This window comes from Chelonia mydas, chromosome 2, assembly GCF_015237465.2.
Source record: "Chelonia mydas isolate rCheMyd1 chromosome 2, rCheMyd1.pri.v2, whole genome shotgun sequence".
Classification (NCBI taxonomy): domain Eukaryota; kingdom Metazoa; phylum Chordata; order Testudines; family Cheloniidae; genus Chelonia; species Chelonia mydas.
This window is the reverse complement of record NC_057850.1, coordinates 180527609-180544842: the sequence shown is the minus strand read 5'-3', so window position 1 is coordinate 180544842 and position 17234 is coordinate 180527609. Positions and strand designations below refer to the sequence as shown.

At 44.3% G+C, this 17234-nt stretch overlaps 1 protein-coding gene and 2 non-coding genes across 4 annotated transcripts; all 3 read right to left on the bottom strand.

Moving 5' to 3' along the window:
- Nucleotides 1-3664: 3664 nt before the first annotated feature.
- RPSA (ribosomal protein SA) lies at nt 3665-12332 on the bottom strand. 2 transcript variants are annotated; one of them, XM_037890211.2, is made up of 7 exons: nt 12184-12332; nt 9291-9459; nt 7753-7871; nt 5888-6133; nt 4719-4847; nt 4322-4511; nt 3665-3806 (listed from the first exon to the last, which is right to left on the bottom strand). In XM_037890211.2, exons 2-7 carry the CDS (start codon nt 9421-9423, stop codon nt 3712-3714), a joined length of 912 nt encoding a protein of 303 aa, XP_037746139.1. In that variant the 5' UTR covers nt 9424-9459; nt 12184-12332; the 3' UTR covers nt 3665-3711. The 2 variants fall into 2 exon arrangements, with proteins under 2 accessions (XP_037746139.1, XP_043396677.1); XM_043540742.1 differs by lacking the exon at nt 12184-12332 and adding an exon at nt 10713-10827.
- Nucleotides 5531-5690, bottom strand: LOC114022109. The gene has a single exon (XR_003566345.1). It is a non-coding gene; the product is annotated as a small nucleolar RNA SNORA62/SNORA6 family (small nucleolar RNA).
- Nucleotides 7950-8109, bottom strand: LOC114022110. The gene has a single exon (XR_003566346.1). It is a non-coding gene; the product is annotated as a small nucleolar RNA SNORA62/SNORA6 family (small nucleolar RNA).
- Nucleotides 12333-17234: the final 4902 nt, after the last annotated feature.

Here is a 17234-nt window from a genome sequence, read left to right as displayed (position 1 = left end):
CCCATCACCTGTGGGGCCCTGCCTGTCTCCCTGGAGCTGAGCCACCTGTAACTGGTGCAGAAGCCTGGCCAGTGTCAGCCAGGTGTGAGGGGAGACAGTGCAGAGGGCTTGGCTGGGCCCCTCCAGGCAAGTGCATCTTGAGGGAGCCCAGCCAAGGCAGGCCCTGGCCTGGCTGACTGCACCATTCCCGAGGGGCTGGAGCGATTCCCAGCCCTGGCTGCGCTGCTGGCTCAGCCTAGCAACAACAGTTGCCTCCCAGCAGGGTTGGTGAGTGTGGCCGAGTACCTCACTTTATTTTCATTTACTTCCTATTACTTATAATATAGAAGGCTGAAGGGGAAAAAAATGAAAAGCAGAGGGTGGGTGTCTGCACTGCTGCCTGCAGGTACCACCCCCACAGAGATAGAAGGATGTTCTTTTTCTTGGCTGGGTCCTGGGTCAAAAAGGAAGCTGCATACAGGGCCCCATTAACTCAATCTGCCACTGACTGAACCAGTGGAATCCCACTCTTCCCCTCAGGTACTGCTTTGTCAAGCACTTGTTTTTCAGTGTTGCACTGCTGGACTCCGAAGCAGCCTAGATGCAACAGCACCACCTACTTGGCTTGCACAAATCAGGGGAAATTATCCAGCTCTGGGGTTCCCAAATTGTGGGTAGTCCACAGGCACAACTGCGTTCTCCAGTCAAATCTAACTCCAGCTGACTCATGTAATCCCAGTAAGCTATATAAGTAACTTTTGAGCTGTATAGGGTGGAGTATAGACTTTCTTAAATGCAATGTCACATTTAATTCTCACAAGTACAATGGTGCGTTTCACTTTAAATAACCTAGAGCAACACACTGTCCACCATTTACAACAGTATAAAATGACCAGCAGTATTTCAATCTGACATGGATATATTTATTTTTCAAAAAATAAAAGGAGGCACTGGTGGAGAAGATATTTACTGGATCAGATGAGTACCTGTTGCCTCAGGGTTTTTATTTACAATATTTGATTTTATAATTAGTAGAAAATAGTGGGGAGTCTTTACTTACATAGCCCACATTCAGATTTTACACTAAAAAATTGAAAAGTATTCAAAGTTGAATGATTACTTTAAAATCAATGAATGTTAACATGGTGTTTTTTATACATTGTACATTAATATATGGTGTGCTCCCTCTGAATACATTTTGCTCTCAACTTTAATTTAAAAAAAGTAGTTTTAGTAGAACCATTTTGTTCCAAAGATCTTGAATTTCTTTGAGTGAATAGTGGTAGGCATTTCTATTACAATCATTTACATTAAAATGAAAAGGAAATGTACATTTAGTTTATATGTAATATTTTTCCTGCAGTGGAGGGCCTCTAGCAAAGTAGTAAGAGTCCTGATCTAGCTGATGAGGGAAACAAAAACCCTCCCAAGCAGCGAAGATTTGAACATGCACCTTCCCCAATCAAGTTTAAGAGTTCAACTGTGTATACGTAAAATTTCAACAGAAGTTAAACTACCTCATCCCTACCTTATACTAAGTGTTACATCCCAACATTATCAAAACTTTATCAGGTGAGGGATTTATAGTAGAGGACATGTGGTGAGCTTCATGGTCCACAGAGAAAGGGACAAATTCTCAGCATCAACCCAGGTTTGATTTACCACAAAGGCAATGGAGCCATCTGAACTGGTTTCATACCAGACATTGTGGTGTAAAATGCCACCAATTCTGCTAGAGACAGTCCATTATGTCCAATGTGGGGAGCCACAAACCATGATCATATTGTTGAGGACTGCAAAATGACAACTTCCTGGAGGTCTTAATACCTTGAACTTTGTTGATAAGAACACTGGTGCTTGGCTTACAGAATTGCATATATCAAATCATGCACTGTAACCTCACAAGCCTGGTGGCTCTACGGCATAAGCCACTCTAAACATCAAAGACTCATTGGTTTATCAGAGCACCTAAAATCAGCAGCAGCACAGCTCCATATAAACAGTCTTATATCCACTAGACAAGGACTATGCATAGACTTGCCTGCACTCACCCATGTGTCTTATAAAATGGTTAAATTTGAAATTAAAAGGCTGGTAGGGTCACCTGCTTCATAGTTGATTTCTAGCCCTTTCAGATTCACTTATAGTACTTAAACATTCAAAACATCCTTCATTTCCACCACCCCCACTCCAACAAAATTAGGCTTAAGATATGATACACAGCTTGAATCAATGCCCACACAAATATATTCTGAAATGGTGGGAAACAAGCAATCTGAATAATGGTAAAATGTGAGAAAACTAAATGCTACTTAAGTTAAAAACTGCACTTGTTTCAGAAGCATCTCTCAATGTTGGGCATGTAGATGTATAACAAAGGGGCACAAGGTCTTCCCAGTTTTTGTGTTAGATACAATTTTCAGTTCTCCTTAGCATCAGGCCTTAAATATCTAACTCCCAGCACAATTTTAATATGCAATTGATGAGATTCATGTATGCATTCAAGAAGTGGTCTGAGGTGGTAGTTTGTGCAGCATGCATGGACATATCCCCTTTACTGCTATCATCCATTATTTGGAATTTTTAAGGAGTTACACCTATATGATAGGAGACAAATGCACACTGGCTTCTTTTTATATTGCTTTAGTTTTCCATCTGTCTGAGTTTCAACAGCCCCCATCCTACCAGCCATGGAGTTTAGAAGCTATGGCCAGTTAAATGTGAATATTGGCTTTTAGTACTGACAGCCAGTGAACTTCTGTCTTTACTCCTTCTTAGTCTGTTTCTAGATTATTTTTGAGTCAATCAACCTGATTTACTGCCACTATTAACTCCTGGCTCACCAGCCCTGTAAATTGCCTCTTGAAATTATTCAACTTTGCAGGAAATGGCTTCTCTATATTGCTTGTTTTACAGATCCAGTGTACAGATTGGTCACTTACACCAGCCTGAAGGAAAATCAAATCAGTGCCCAAATGTGCATTTACTTGTTGGCTAGTAGTTTATCATAGCTGTAATGGAACCAAGCCAATTAAGGTGACTGAACTTCTCCTTTGTCCTTCTGAAGTATTCTGACTTTTCTATTTCCTTCACAGCTGCATTTTTTGCCTATGTATAACAAGCTACTGGTTTTGAGACTTCCCGTACTGTGGGTCTCTGCTTCATGATAGTCTAGACTCTAGAGAGAGATCGAAAGGAAAACTTGAGCTGACAGTTGCTGGGGGTCTTAACAAAGGGGCCTGGAAGCACGTCTTTACTCTTCCCCAAACTGTTGTCTTGGAAGGTCTGAAGACCCTTAATATGACCCTAGGAGTGGATTGGGGCAACTGCTTTCTACGGAGTTCTTCTGTCCCTCTTCCCCTTTGGGAAAAAGGGGTCTCACGGTTTGGCTTCTCTTGCCATGAAGGATTTGGGAGTGCTTAAGGCCTCAAGATTTCTTTATACTACCTGGCTTTCCCTGGAGTGGCTCCTATTGTGCTCTTTGAAGCATTTGTGTCTGAAAAAGCACAAAAGACGACTTTACAAAGTGAAAATTATAGGTTATATCTTGGGCATCCCAAATCTTGGCAAGTGCCCCATCTCAAGTTTGCCTATGTCTAAAGAAACTAACTGGAAAGTAACAAATTGAGATTTCAGAAAACACCAACATAAATATACTAGAAAGGAGGACCAGAAATGCAAGGTGTAAGAAACAGATCTTTATTTACTTCTTTCACTGTACTTGTACGGAAGTTAAGACCATTCAGTGGCAGTCCCAACCCACTCAGTGGCCTGTGCTGTGGGAGCTGCAGACCAGTCTTCAGTGGCAGGCTGGGCACTCCAATCCTCTGAAATAACAAAGTGACTATCAGGAACTTCTACAGCAATTGTACTCTCATTCTGTGCACCTATTAACAAGTTTCACATGCATATCTAATCATGCATTTGAATAGGCAAGAACACTTATGAAAACAAAAGTGTGGTTGACTGTTCATGTATCCCATTGGAAAACAATTTGTGACCACTAAAAAGCACTGATCCAAAGGTTTAGGCTCTTAAGACAGGGAAATCTATACAAATTTCCAGATGACTATACAAAATACTTCCCAATATTCAGCCATGCTAGCCAGAGGACATCTGCAGGAAATGTTTGGCAAATACTATGGAACTGCACCCAAACCTAATGAAAATCTGAGGAAATTCACTCAATGCATATGAAAACTAGTCAGAGCTCTATGTACATCTCCAAAGTTTCATACAGTTGACTATCACTAACTCAGGTCTTAAAAAAAAAAAATCCCCCACATAAGAAATTCTATATCTGCCATCAACTCTTCCTTCAAACATTTCTCAAAAAACTCACCGGTTGGGAATGGTTGGATAGGCACAGATGGTACCTGCACCCCCTCAGACCAATCTGCAACCTCAGGCTGAGGAGCAGGAGCAGCAGCAGCCGCAGCAGCGGTGAATTCAGGTGCTGGGGCTGTCCATTCACCCTGGAACTCCTCCTTGGTAACTGCCTTCTCAGCTGCAGCCTGCTCCTCCTTTTCAATCTACCAGACACAAGATTGTGAGAATCTCAGAGGGAGGGAGTACATTCCTATATTCGTTAACTTGCACTGATTGAAGACCATTTAAAATTGAGGTTTTAACTATTTTAGTGATTGTATTACAGATGAAACTGCCCTCAAGTGACCTGCAAGGTTGTTTCCATACCCTCCCCTACATGCACACTCCCAACCCAATCCAGAAGTTTTTACCTCCTCAGGATCTCTGTAGAAGTAGAGGTCAGGCATAACCTCCCACGGGTGTTCACGGGAGATGGTGCCACGCATACGCAGGACCTCACGGGCAAGCATCCACCACATCAGACCCACTGAATGGGCCCCCTGAAACACAAACTGGTGTCTAACCTTTGGTTCAAAACCAGTCCTTTAAAAAAAAGAGATATACGTAGCTGAAATCTATAAAGGAAGAGCACAAAATGGACATACCAAGTCCAAACTGCTTAAAAGCACAAGCTCTTGGAACTGACGAATGCTTATTTTTCCCTCAAACCCTTCCTGAGGATCCTTCACAAAGCAAGAAAAAGGCAACTCTTCTGGGCACTGCTCACTTTTCAGAACAGTGAAAAGACCACATGAATGTAGAAACAAACAGTTGTACTATTTATGGCAGACATTAGTATGGATCAATAACTAACACCTGGGTAGACTGTACATGGCTCAGTGAGAGTCATCCTCTTGGCTTTTGAGGGTCAGACCCCACAGACACCCCAAAAGCATCAAGATTTTAAGAACAGACATGAGTAGTATGTTTATGGGGTAACTGAACTGACATAGCTAAGAAAGCCTGACCAGACATAATTTACAGCATATTCTGAATATGTTCAAGTTTTGACTTAGATATGAACAAATTTCAGAGGTAAGGGTCTAATCAACATCCTAGGCTCCTGCTCCCTTCAGTCTCACCATTGGGGTAGTTCCAGAGGGAGTGCAGATGTTTCCAGAGCAATTTCTTCATCAGCTGGAAGACTCATCTTGGTGCTTCACTTTTATCTCTCACATTTAAGAAATGTCGCAAGAATCACTATCAAACTCCACTCATTGGACTGCAAAGGCCCTTGTGGCGTTAGCGAAAAATCCTGCTGAGGTTACTGTAGCACACGTCCTACACTTGAGAGTTCATTGGCCAGAAACTGACCTCAGCTCCAAGCTCTAACAGTGTGCAGTTCAATCCCTCCTTCACACCATCTTCCCCCCCCGGCCCCATGCCAAAGGCTTTAACTGATTTTTACCAAATTAGATATGCCACTACTTTCTAGCCCTTCTCTGCAGATAGGGTTTCGAAAGAGTGCATACTAAGGTTTCCATACCATGGATCTAGAGTGAATGCCAAAAGGAAAAGCACTGAACACTAGAGCAATTACCTTATTATTGCATGGGATAGCAATATCCACATAGCGCAGCGGGGAGTCTGTGTTGCACAGAGCAATGGTTGGGATGTTAACGTAAGATGCCTCAGTCAATGGCTGATGATCAGCCCGGGGATCTGTAACCACCAAAAGGCGTGGCTCACGGAAGGCAGCCTGGATCTGATTTGTGAAGGTACCAGGGGTGAAACGTCCAGCAATTGGTGTAGAGCCAGTGGCAGCAGCAAACTTCAGAACGGCACGCTACCAGGGGAGTAAAAACAAAACCAGGATTACACAGCTGGATTGACAATCTCTCTGTCGTGGCACTGTGGCAACCAAAGAGGATATGTATTTTTGAATGACACTCTTTCTATCTTAATTTCCACTGTCTGAGTGAACTCCTCTGGCAACTCAGCTCTGGCATGAAACAGAATGGAATTGTATTCACAGTTATTCCCAGTTCTGCAAGACTGAAATGAAGGAGTAAAACTTTATCTGTCAGTGAAATAAGCAGCCAGCCCAGGACTCTGGAAAACAAGGGACCATTTCCTAATCCTAACCATATGTGACTCCCCAGAGGTCCTTTCTCTTAAATGTCACTAAATCTAGCTTTACCATTTACCTTGCCTCTGTATTTACACTGATCCTCTTGTAACAAATACCGGGTGAGGGTGAAGGGTGTAAGGAAACGGAAGACAGACAAAGAGCAAGATATTTCTCCCCAAATTTCTATACAGTATTTCAACTTCCCATATCTGGCTGCAGCAAAACTTTAATCACAGGTGAAAAAACTCAGTTAAATTTACCTGTGACAATGTCTCAGGAATATACGACCAAGTCTAATTTATTGAAAAATTCTTTAAGCCTATCAGATTTCTCAACTAACTGGCACATGGCAGGGATTGCCATCAAACTCCAGTCACGGAAAGACCATGTTCTGGTGTTAGCAAACATCCTGACATGCTGCTTCACTGTAGCACACTTTTGGCACTTGGAGCTGACTCTAGTTTCTTGCCAATGACCTCTCAAGTTTTAACAGGATGCAGTTGAAGTATACAACAAAATCCATTCATAACCTGATGCTCTTCTGCTTATATCTTAGACCTATACAATACCTACTTATCATGGCACTATGAATTTGAACCCACTTTGGTCCATCTCTACCAATGCAGAGAGGCAAAAGCTAACAGTGGCTAGACTGGACTTAATTTGAAGGGTAAATTCCCTGCTGTATCACAACTGCTTTTATGGCAGCATCTCTAGATTTGGAGAATGAAAGTAGGTCTTACAAAGAGTTTATTACTAAAATGAAATGTGAAAGCACTGCAATGCAGGAAACCCAGAGATACCATCTCATTAAGCAACAACCCCTACCAACATGCAATGTTAACAGATTCCCAAGGGACTTGGGAAAAGTGACAGCTGCAATACTGGGCCTCCAAAAAGGATGTATAATGCAGGAGCTGATTTTTCCCCAAGATTACAAGAAGTGAAGAAAGAAATGTGCATAATTAGAATGCATGAGAACCCATCTAAAACAAGTGATTTAGTCACTAATCTGTCATTACCTTAATTACTGTCACCTAGCGCTCACATCCAAGACACTTGCTCTAAAAGACCAGACCAGCACACTATGAACTATTCAACTTGTATCTGCAAAATATACAGATTTGAAGCTTCTGTGTATGTGTGAAATTTGCTGGAAATGGACACTCACACATTCTTCCCAAGCCCCAGATGCGAAGAGTCTGTGTCCAAAATAAGCATTAGATTTCGGGTCGCCTGCTTCCCATTTACTGAGCCTCACAGCCCTGCATGCAACATATGTTCAGTGAGCACAACTCTACAAAAGCAGGCCTTGTGCCCTGTAAATAACATACCTGTCCAGTATTCCTGGAAGAGATGACGCTCACATCAGCTGGGTTTTCAATGGCAACGATGGCACGGGCTGCCAATAGGAGCTTCTCCCAAGTCCTCTTCAGATTGATGATGTAAATACCTAGTGTTAACATCAGCATCCACAATAACCAACAAGTATAAGCTCTCATTGGAGCTGCACTTTTGTGTAACTAGATTGGCATGTGGCAGCGATTACTATCAAACCCCAGTCACAGAGGGAACACCTCTCCTGGTGTTAGCGAATATCCTGCCATGCAATTCACTATAGCACACTTCCGACACTCAAGAGGTCATTGGTCAGAATCTGGCCTAATCTCTGAGCTTTAACAGTGTGCAGTTCAGACTTATAATGAGGAAAAAAAACAATGGACCACCACATATGCACAAAACAATTTTGTTATTCAAACCCAGAGCTGTAGAAATTTTCTGAATTTCAGTTCGGTCATTGATTTAACAATTTGACAAAAAGCATTTTTGGATCAATACTATAGCTGGGGGAAAAACTGACAATAAAAGCCTCAAAGTTTTGATTTTCAAAAACCAGTTAAAAATTTAAAAATCCTGCACAACACTTTCCCCCCTATTTTTGGCCAGCTCTATTCAAGCCATTCCTGCTCGTTTGGCACATCATTGTGTAGAGAGATAATACAGTAAGGAAAAAAGATACAAACCAATAGAATTTACTAAGTGATTTGAAAGACAAAAAACTACACTTGGGTCTTTATTTGCCCCTTTTTTGAGGTATAGGTGGAGGCCTGGAATTGTGACATCATACCTACCTAAATCGTGAAAGCTGAACAGGGACATGATATGGAGTCAGACTGTTTTTGTTAGCATCTATTTAACTCCGGCATTAATTAGTATTTTGGCTAAAGGACACCTTTGTTGAACATCCCTAAGACCTTCCAGATATCCTCCAGCATAATCCGGTTAGACTAGACTATTTCTAAGGTAAAACCATAAGCAGGAAATAAAGGTTTGTGAAAGTTTATGTGCATCATAAGCCAGAAAAGGTACAAACTCAAGTTTTAAAATATGCTTTGCGGGTTAACTTTCAGTCATATATACATATCAGTGAGGAGGCTGTAGAGGTCAGGGGTGCGCAAACTTTTTGGCCCGAGGGCCACATCGGGGTATGGAAATTGTATGGTGGGCCATGAATGCTCACAAAATTGGAGTTGGTATGGGAGGGTGTGAGGGCTGGGGGTGCAAGCTCTGGGGTGGGGCCAGAAATGAGGAGTTCAGGGTGTGGGAGGGGGCTCCAGGCTAGGACCAATGGATTCAGAGGGGGATCAGGGACGGGGCAGGCCGGACGTGGCCGTAGTATGCCTACCCCTGCTCCAGGTACTCAATGTTGCACAAGAAGAAACAGAACCCAGCTCATTCTGCCGAGTTGATTCTTCAAGGATAAAACTTAGCTGTGAATGGGTGACATTCTTATGTAACCCTGTTAATCATCATTACCAGTTGCTGCTACTAAACATCCATTGTAAGTCCTAAAGCGCTGCCAAGTACATACCATCACTTTTCCTTTTGTAGATATACTGTTCCATCTGAAAGTCTAGATTGGTGCCTCCCAAGTGGGTTCCTGCAGCAAGGAATTTGAGGACATCCTCCTCCTTCATCTGCAGGACATCGAGACCTCCGGACATTGTGAAAGTTCCCCTTTTAAAGTAACGGCAGGGAACCTGGAACAACAAATCAGTTCACTCCACCACAAACTTACACAGAAGTAACAGAACATTGGGGAATCCTAGTCACTGGAGGTTTTTAAAGTTTGTACAAACATGTAAAGGATGGTCTAGATCAGCGTATCTCGCATGCAGCCACCATGGGCTTTTCTTGCAGCCACAGCCCCGCCCCCCGGGGAGGGCGTGCATGACAACAGCCCCTCCCCCAAGCCCACCACCAGGAGTTGGGCCCTGCCTCCCTGGAGCCAGCCAGAGTCCCCACCTTCCCAAGCGCAATGGGGCTCAGCCCAGGGGTGTCAGGCAGCAGGCTCCAACCATGGGGTTGCAGGCTTTGGCTGCATCCCCCTGCCAAAGGGCTGTAGCACCAACCCCACGCCCACCTCCCCAGCCAAGGCTTAATTTGTTCCCCAGCTTGCCAGGGCTGAGTAAGTCTGCTGTGAAAAGTGATCTATATGTTTGTTAATCACTTCTGACTGCCTCCCACCTAGCTATCACCTCTGCTGCTAAGAAAAAATGATTTCACAGCAGTAGACTTACTAGCTAACAAGTTTAAAAAGTAGGGCTGTCGATTAATCGGACTGTTAAATAGAATACCAATTGAAATGTATTAAATATTTTGGATGTTATTCTACATTTTCATATATTGTATTCTGTGCTGTAAGTGTATATTTTTCATTAAACTTCAGAGCCTATAAGTCCACAGAGTATTAATTCTTGTTCAGCCAATTGCTAAGACAAACTAGTTTGTTTACATTTACAGGAGATAATGCTGCCCGCTTCTTATTTACAATGTCACCAGAAAGTGAGAACAGGCATTTGCAGCACACATTGTAGCTGGCACTGCAAGGTATTTACCTACCAGGTATGCTAAACATTCGTATGCCCCTTCATGTTTAGACCACCATTCCAGGGGACATGCTCATTAATGCATTTTTTTAAAAAATGCAATGTGTGACTGAACTCCTTGGGGGAGAATTCTACGTCCTCTGCTGTTTTACCTACATTCTATCATATTTCATGTTCTAGCAGTCTCAGATGATGACCCAGCATACCTTGTTCATTTCAAGAACACTCACTGCAGATCTGACAAAATGCAAAGATACTTCCAAAGATGGCTACAGCACTCGACCCAAGGTTTAAGAATCTGAAGTGCCTTCCAAAATCTGAGAGGGAGCATGCTTTCAGAAGTCTGAAAAGAGCAACACTCCAATGTGGAAACCACAGAACCCAAACCACCAAAAAAACCCAACCTTCTGCTGGTGGCATCTGACACAGATGATGAAAAAGAACATGCATCAGTCCACTGTGCTTAAGATCCTTATCGAGCAGAACCTGTCATCAGCACGGACACATGTCCCCTAGAATGGTGGTTGAAGCATGAAGGGACACGTGAATCTTTAGTGCAGCTGGCACGTATATCTAGTGACACCGGCTACAAGAGTGCCATGCGAATGCCTGTTCTCACTTTCAGGTGACATTGTAAACAAGAAGCAGGCAGCATTATCTCCTGCAAATGTAAACGAACATGTTCATCTGAGCGATTGGCTGAACAAGAAGCAGGACTGAGTGGACTCACAGGCTCTCAACTTTCACATTGTTTTATTTTTGAATGCAGTTTTTTCGCACATAATTTTACATTTGTAAGTTCAATTTTCATGATAAAGAGATTGCACTACAGTACTTGTATGAGATGAACTGAAAAATTCTATTTCTTTTGTTTAGAGTGAAAATACATGGAATAAAAAATATAAAATGAGCACTGTACACTTTGTACTCTGTGTTGTAACTGAAATCAATATATTTGAAAATATAGAAACATCCAAAAACATTTAAATAAATGGTATTCTATTAACACTGCAATTAATCACAATTTTTTAATTGCTTGACAGCCCTACTAAAAAGAAAGCCACCATAAAAGCAAAAGAAACAAAAAAATGAGAACACGCAAAGCACTTTATTTGTGTTTCTATTCTGTTTAGGCTCAGGAAAGACAGACAATACCTTATTTTTATCGTGTTTGCAAAACACCCTACATAAATAAATTACTATGAACTGCACGTATGATGTATGGGCAGAATTAACTTTAGGAAAAACTGTGAGAGCAGCCACAAGCAAGAGTTGGCGTCCACATCCGGAAGCCACCCAGAAATTTGTCGAGAGAACCAGCGGTCTCGCTTTGGTCCTGCCACAGGACAGGGCTCGACTCCTTGAGGCCCCTTCCACGCCTACATGCCCACGACAATCCCTAGCGTGGGGGTGTCACGTAAGGAAGGGGTGACTGAAAACCCACAGTTAAACGGCTACCAAAAAAAAAAAAAGCAACCGGCCCACTCCGCAACCCTGCCACTGGTTTGGCTTCTGCTTAAACCACACGCAGTACGGCCGAGCTAACGCAAAAGGAGCGACCCCCCCCCCCCCCCGCACCCAGCACGGGGCACGCAGCGGCTCTGCGCACCATGCAGCCGCCGCTCCCCGAAACAGCAGCAGCGACGCCCAACCCCACCTCGCTAGTGGCGGCCGGGGGGAGGGGAGGAGAGACACGCGCTCACCGCTCGCTTGGCGGGAGCCGCTTTGCAGGCCGGGCCCACGCGAGCGGGAGGGGGAGCATCTCGGACCCCGCCCCGGTCCCGAAACCGCCCCAGAAGCTTCCCGATCCGTAGCCCGCGGTGCGGACGGTCCCCCAGGCCGGATCCCGCCCCGCTGCTCCTCCGCAAGCCTCACCCGGTGACAACGCCGTATGGGGGACCTCGCTAGGCTCAACGAGCGAAAGAGGGAGGCCGCGAACAGTGACGTTCATTTATATAGTCCCGTCGGCCAATCAGCGGCAGCAACGTCAGCGGAAGTGAGGCAAAGGGTTGAAGGTGGTCTGGTTCCTAAGGGGCGGGAGGGAGCCCGGGGGCTTAGCAACAGTCACGTGGGCAGCAGCCGGCAGGTGGCAGCAGAGCTGCGAGTGCTGGGGACTCCCTGGCTGATGCGGCTGGGGCTGGGCTCGGAGGGGGCCTGCCCCTGGGCTTTGCTTGGGGCTGGGAGCCAGGCGTGCACCGGGTGCTAAGCTATAGGAGGGCTCTGGGGGCAGGGAGAGGCAGTGCCTGGGGTGGGGTCCTAGAGCAAACACGTGGCCGTCACTCCTCTAGTACAGCGGTTCCCAAACTGGGGTTTGCCAAATGTGACGGGGGGTTCTCAGGGAAAAAATTCCCTAATGGCGGACAGAGCGGTCCCTAGGGACCCTGGGCAGCACGGGGCCAGAGCCCCTGGACTTCCAAGAGCTAAGGAGATCAAAGCATGCATATCTATCACACTGAAGAAAAGGAGGACTTGTGGCACCTTAGTCTCTAAGGTGCCACAAGTCCTCCTTTTCTTTTGCGAATACAGACTAACACGGCTGCTACTCTGAAACCTATCACACTGAGGAGATTTAAACTTCCAAGACTCATAAGAAATGGAAAGGGAGGAGGATATTTCTTGCTGTTTTTAAAATTAAATAGGCAGCTAGTATTGTTTTTAAAGTTATTATGAAGAACAAGTTTAACCTTTGTTGTAACGGGCGTTGTTTGCCTGGACTTTTTGCTCAAGACCTGAATGCTTGTGTAGGAGGAACTCTGAGTTGATTTCTTAAATACCTTCATGCTGTTTCACATCTGATACTCCTTGATGAAACATAAGAGCCTTGTCTTATAACAGGCTCATTCAAAGTGATACATGTTACAAAAGTGAAATCTTGGAAGAGTGTTGCCATTTTCATAATGTAATAAAAATACTGCAATGATAAATAATAATGTGTAATAAGCATGTCATAAAAACAAATTTTGTGTTTCTAAGATCACCGCTTTTATAATTTATACTCAGATAAAGGAGAAAATCCCTGGAAATATTCATTTTTAGGAGGGGGTTCGTGAGACTTGACATTTAATTGAAAGGGGTTCATAGGTTGTTAAAGTTAGGGAACCACTGCTCTAGTGTAAATCACAACCCCCCCACACACACACACACTGCTGCCAGCTCCCACCATTTTATCCCCAAGCCCAGGCCTGCTGGTATTTGGGTTCCAGTCCCAGCTGCTGGAGTCCTTTGTTCTGCCCAGACCCTCAGCTTTCACACCCCATACAAGTAAGGGTCCCAGCCCTCCTGGTTGTGGAGAAGAGCTTGGAAACAGGAAGCAACTGCACCCTAACAGCTCAGAAACCACTAGTAGGCAAATTAAAATAACCCAACCGATGATTTGTGAATTATTTGCTATTAGCAGTCCTGCTGTCTGCATTGATCACTGCAGTGCTGAAGTGCTGCACATGAGTAACTCGTAGCTAGGGCCTACCAAATTCATGGTACATTTTCTGGCCAGAGGGTTTTAAAATTGGTCAGTTTCATGATTTCAGATGTTTACATATAATTGTGTGTAACCAGAGGTTATTCCATAGTAATTGATAAATCCTTTGATAATCTTCATAACAGTATTAACAATAATGTTCTGATCTTAAGGAGTTTGTAAAAGATATAGGCAAGGGTTGGGTGAAAATATATTACGGCAATTGGGGAAGAGTTTTAGATGTTACTGCCTTTCTCCCTGCTCCTATTCTGTGTTCTCTGTTTTAGACTGTGAACTCTTCAAGGCTGGGATCCATCTTACGAAGCTGATGCTGACAAGCAGCCTTCAGGGCAGTATAGAAATCACAGAATCATAGAATCATAGAATATCAGAGTTGGAAGGGACCTCAGGAGGTCATCTAGTCCAACCCCCTGCTCAAAGCAGGACCAATCCCCAATCAAATCATCCCAGCCAGGGCTTTGTCAAGCCTGACCTTAAAAACTTCTAAGGAAGGAGATTCCACCACCTCCCTAGGTAACGCATTCCAGTGTTTCACCACCCTCCTAGTGAAAAAGTTTTTCCTAATATCCAACCTAAATCTCCCCCACTGCAACTTGAGACCATTACTCCTTGTCCTGTCCTCTTCTACCACTGAGAATAGTCTAGAACCATCCTCTCTGGAACCACCTCTCAGGTAGTTGAAAGCAGCTATCAAATCCCCCTCATTCTTCTCTTCTGCAGACTAAACAATCCCAGTTCCCTCAGCCTCTCCTCATAAGTCATGTGTTCCAGACCCCTAATCATTTTTGTTGCCCTTTGCTGGACTCTCTCCAATTTATCCACATCCTTCTTGTAGTGTGGGGCCCAAAGCTGGACACAGTACTCCAGATGAGGCCTCACCAATGTCGAATAGAGGGGAATGATCACATCCCTCGATCTGCTCGCTATGCCCATACTTATACATCCCAAAATGCCATTGGCCTTCTTGGCAACAAGGGCACACTGCTGACTCATATCCAGCTTCTCGTCCACTGTAACCCCTAGGTCCTTTTCCGCAGAACTGCTGCCTAGCCATTCGGTCCCTAGTCTGTAGCTGTGCATTGGGTTCTTCCGTCCTAAGTGCAGGACCCTGCACTTATCCTTGTTGAACCTCATCAGATTTCTTTTGGCCCAATCCTCCAATTTGTCTAGGTCCCTCTGTATCCTATCCCTGCCCTCCAGCGTATCTACCACTCCTCCCAGTTTAGTATCATCCGCAAATTTGCTGAGAGTGCAATTCACACCATCCTCCAGATCATTTATGAAGATATTGAACAAAACCGGCCCCAGGACCGACCCCTGGGGCACTCCACTTGACACCGACTGCCAACTAGACATGGAGCCATTGATCACTACCCGTTGAGCCCGACAATCTAGCGAACTTTCTACCCACCTTATAGTGCATTCATCCAGCCCATACTTCTTTAACTTGCTGACAAGAATACTGTGGGAGACCGTGTCAAAAGCTTTGCTAAAGTCAAGAAACAATACATCCACTGCTTTCCCTTCATCCACAGAACCAGTAATCTCATCATAGAAGGCGATTAGATTAGTCAGGCATGACCTACCCTTGGTGAATCCATGCTGACTGTTCCTGATCACTTTCCTCTCGTGTAAGTGCTTCAGGATTGATTCCTTGAGGACCTGCTCCATGATTTTTCCGGGGACTGAGGTGAGGCTGACTGGCCTGTAGTTCCCAGGATCATCCTCCTTCCCTTTTTTAGAGATTGGCACTACATTAGCCTTTTTCCAGTCATCTGGGACTTCCCCCGTTCGCCACGAGTTTTCAAAGATAATGGCCAATGGCTCTGCAATCACATCCGCCAATTCCTTTAGCACTCTCGGATGCAACTCGTCCGGCCCCATGGACTTGTGCACGTCCAGCTTTTCTAAATAGTCCCTAACCACCTCTTTCTCCACAGAGGGCTGGCCATCTACTCCCCATGTTGTGATGCCCAGCGCAGCAGTCTGGGAGCTGTCCTTGTTAGTGAAGACAGAGGCAAAAAAAGCATAAATAATGGCTTTATAATTCACATAGTGAGTACAGAGTATTATTGAAATCTGCAATAACCTTGCTTTTACTGTGCCAGTTAGATGTTTTCCTTCTCCTTACCCCTTCTATCATAGGTCTTGGTTTTAGATGCACACAGCAGGAGGCAAGGGACATTAGAATAATCTTTCCATAGCCTGAAGGCGACTTTGTGCTTCGGAATTACCTTGACCTTCCATTTTCCCTCTGGTCTATTTCTACATTAGCTAAGGGTTTTGAACCTCATCAAGCAGCAGCTGTGCATAGCAGATAAGAGCCAAACGGTTGACTCCACCCCATCTTCCTTCTGATCCATGCCTGAGGCTGAGCCCTGCAAAAATCTCTTCCTTTTGGGACAGCACTAGCAGAGCTAGGCTGGTAGAGCATGTTGTGTGGAGATGGGGAGGTAGGGCCTAACGTAGGCAGACTCTGTAGAATCAGTGGGGCTCTGTGTAGTACACATGGGAATGGAATCACGAAGAGCAGAAGGCTGCTGACTTTTATGCCATAGTAGCATATGTTCATGCTTTTAAGATCTACAGGTTTCTCCTGGTAATTCCACTTACAAAATATACAGCATTTGTAGTAGTCAGACTTGCACAAACCAATTTCACCTTAAGCAGGTTCCATTGTAATTTACACATATTGCCCCCCAAATAAATGGCAGACTATCATTCCTTCCCCAAAGAACTTTAATTCTACACCCCACAAAAAACAACAGCTGCGGAACTTTCAATCCATGAAGTTAGATTAGCTTTCAAAGGGTTAGCAGCCAGAATTGGGGTTTGTACAGTACATTTCAGACTCTAGTTCTCTTAGCAGGGTTGAAGAAGGGGAGTGATGGTACAAACCTATACATTACCTGTTATCTGCTTAGCAGCAGGTTACGCACAGCTTGGGGTACCAGAACTTTTTTTTTTTTTTTTTAAACTGAGCTCAACATCCTGATTCCTGCGCTGCCTTGTATCTTGTGCTCCAACCTAGGGGCACTAGATTGGACACGCTTTGTGGCAGGGACTTTTTTGTTCTGGTTGTTCACCACCTAGCGCTCTGGGGGTCTTGCACTTGTGTGGTCATTTCTATCTGTGCACAGTGAATATCCATCCTAAGGGGAGCATTTCCTCCTCCTTGGCATTGGTGTGAATGACTATGCAGGACCCCGAGCAGTAGAGAACAAGGCCCCAAACACTTTCACACATTTTCTTTGAAAAATGCCTGGGGATTGTTAATTTCCACATGAAAGCCTGGCAAAGGGGGTCTGCAGCTGGTTTCCTATGAAGGCCAATACCATTAACATAGCAGATTTCAGAGTAGCAGCCGTGTTAGTCTGTATTCGCAAAAAGAAAAGGAGTACTTGTGGCACCTTAGAGACTAACCAATTTATCTGACCATAAGCTTTCG

Excerpts from the sequence above, each read along its gene's own strand:
- RPSA (XM_043540742.1), bottom strand. The coding sequence starts at position 10,754 with ATGTTCTTTTTCATCATCTGTGTCAGATGCCACCAGCAGAAG. Across the intron at positions 9,460-10,712 it reads TCAGATGCCACCAGCAGAAG|GTTCCCTGCCGTTACTTTAA; the intron begins GTTGGGTTTTTT and ends TTGTTGTTCCAG. Across the intron at positions 4,512-4,718 it reads TCTACAGAGATCCTGAGGAG|ATTGAAAAGGAGGAGCAGGC; the intron begins GTAAAAACTTCT and ends TGTGTCTGGTAG.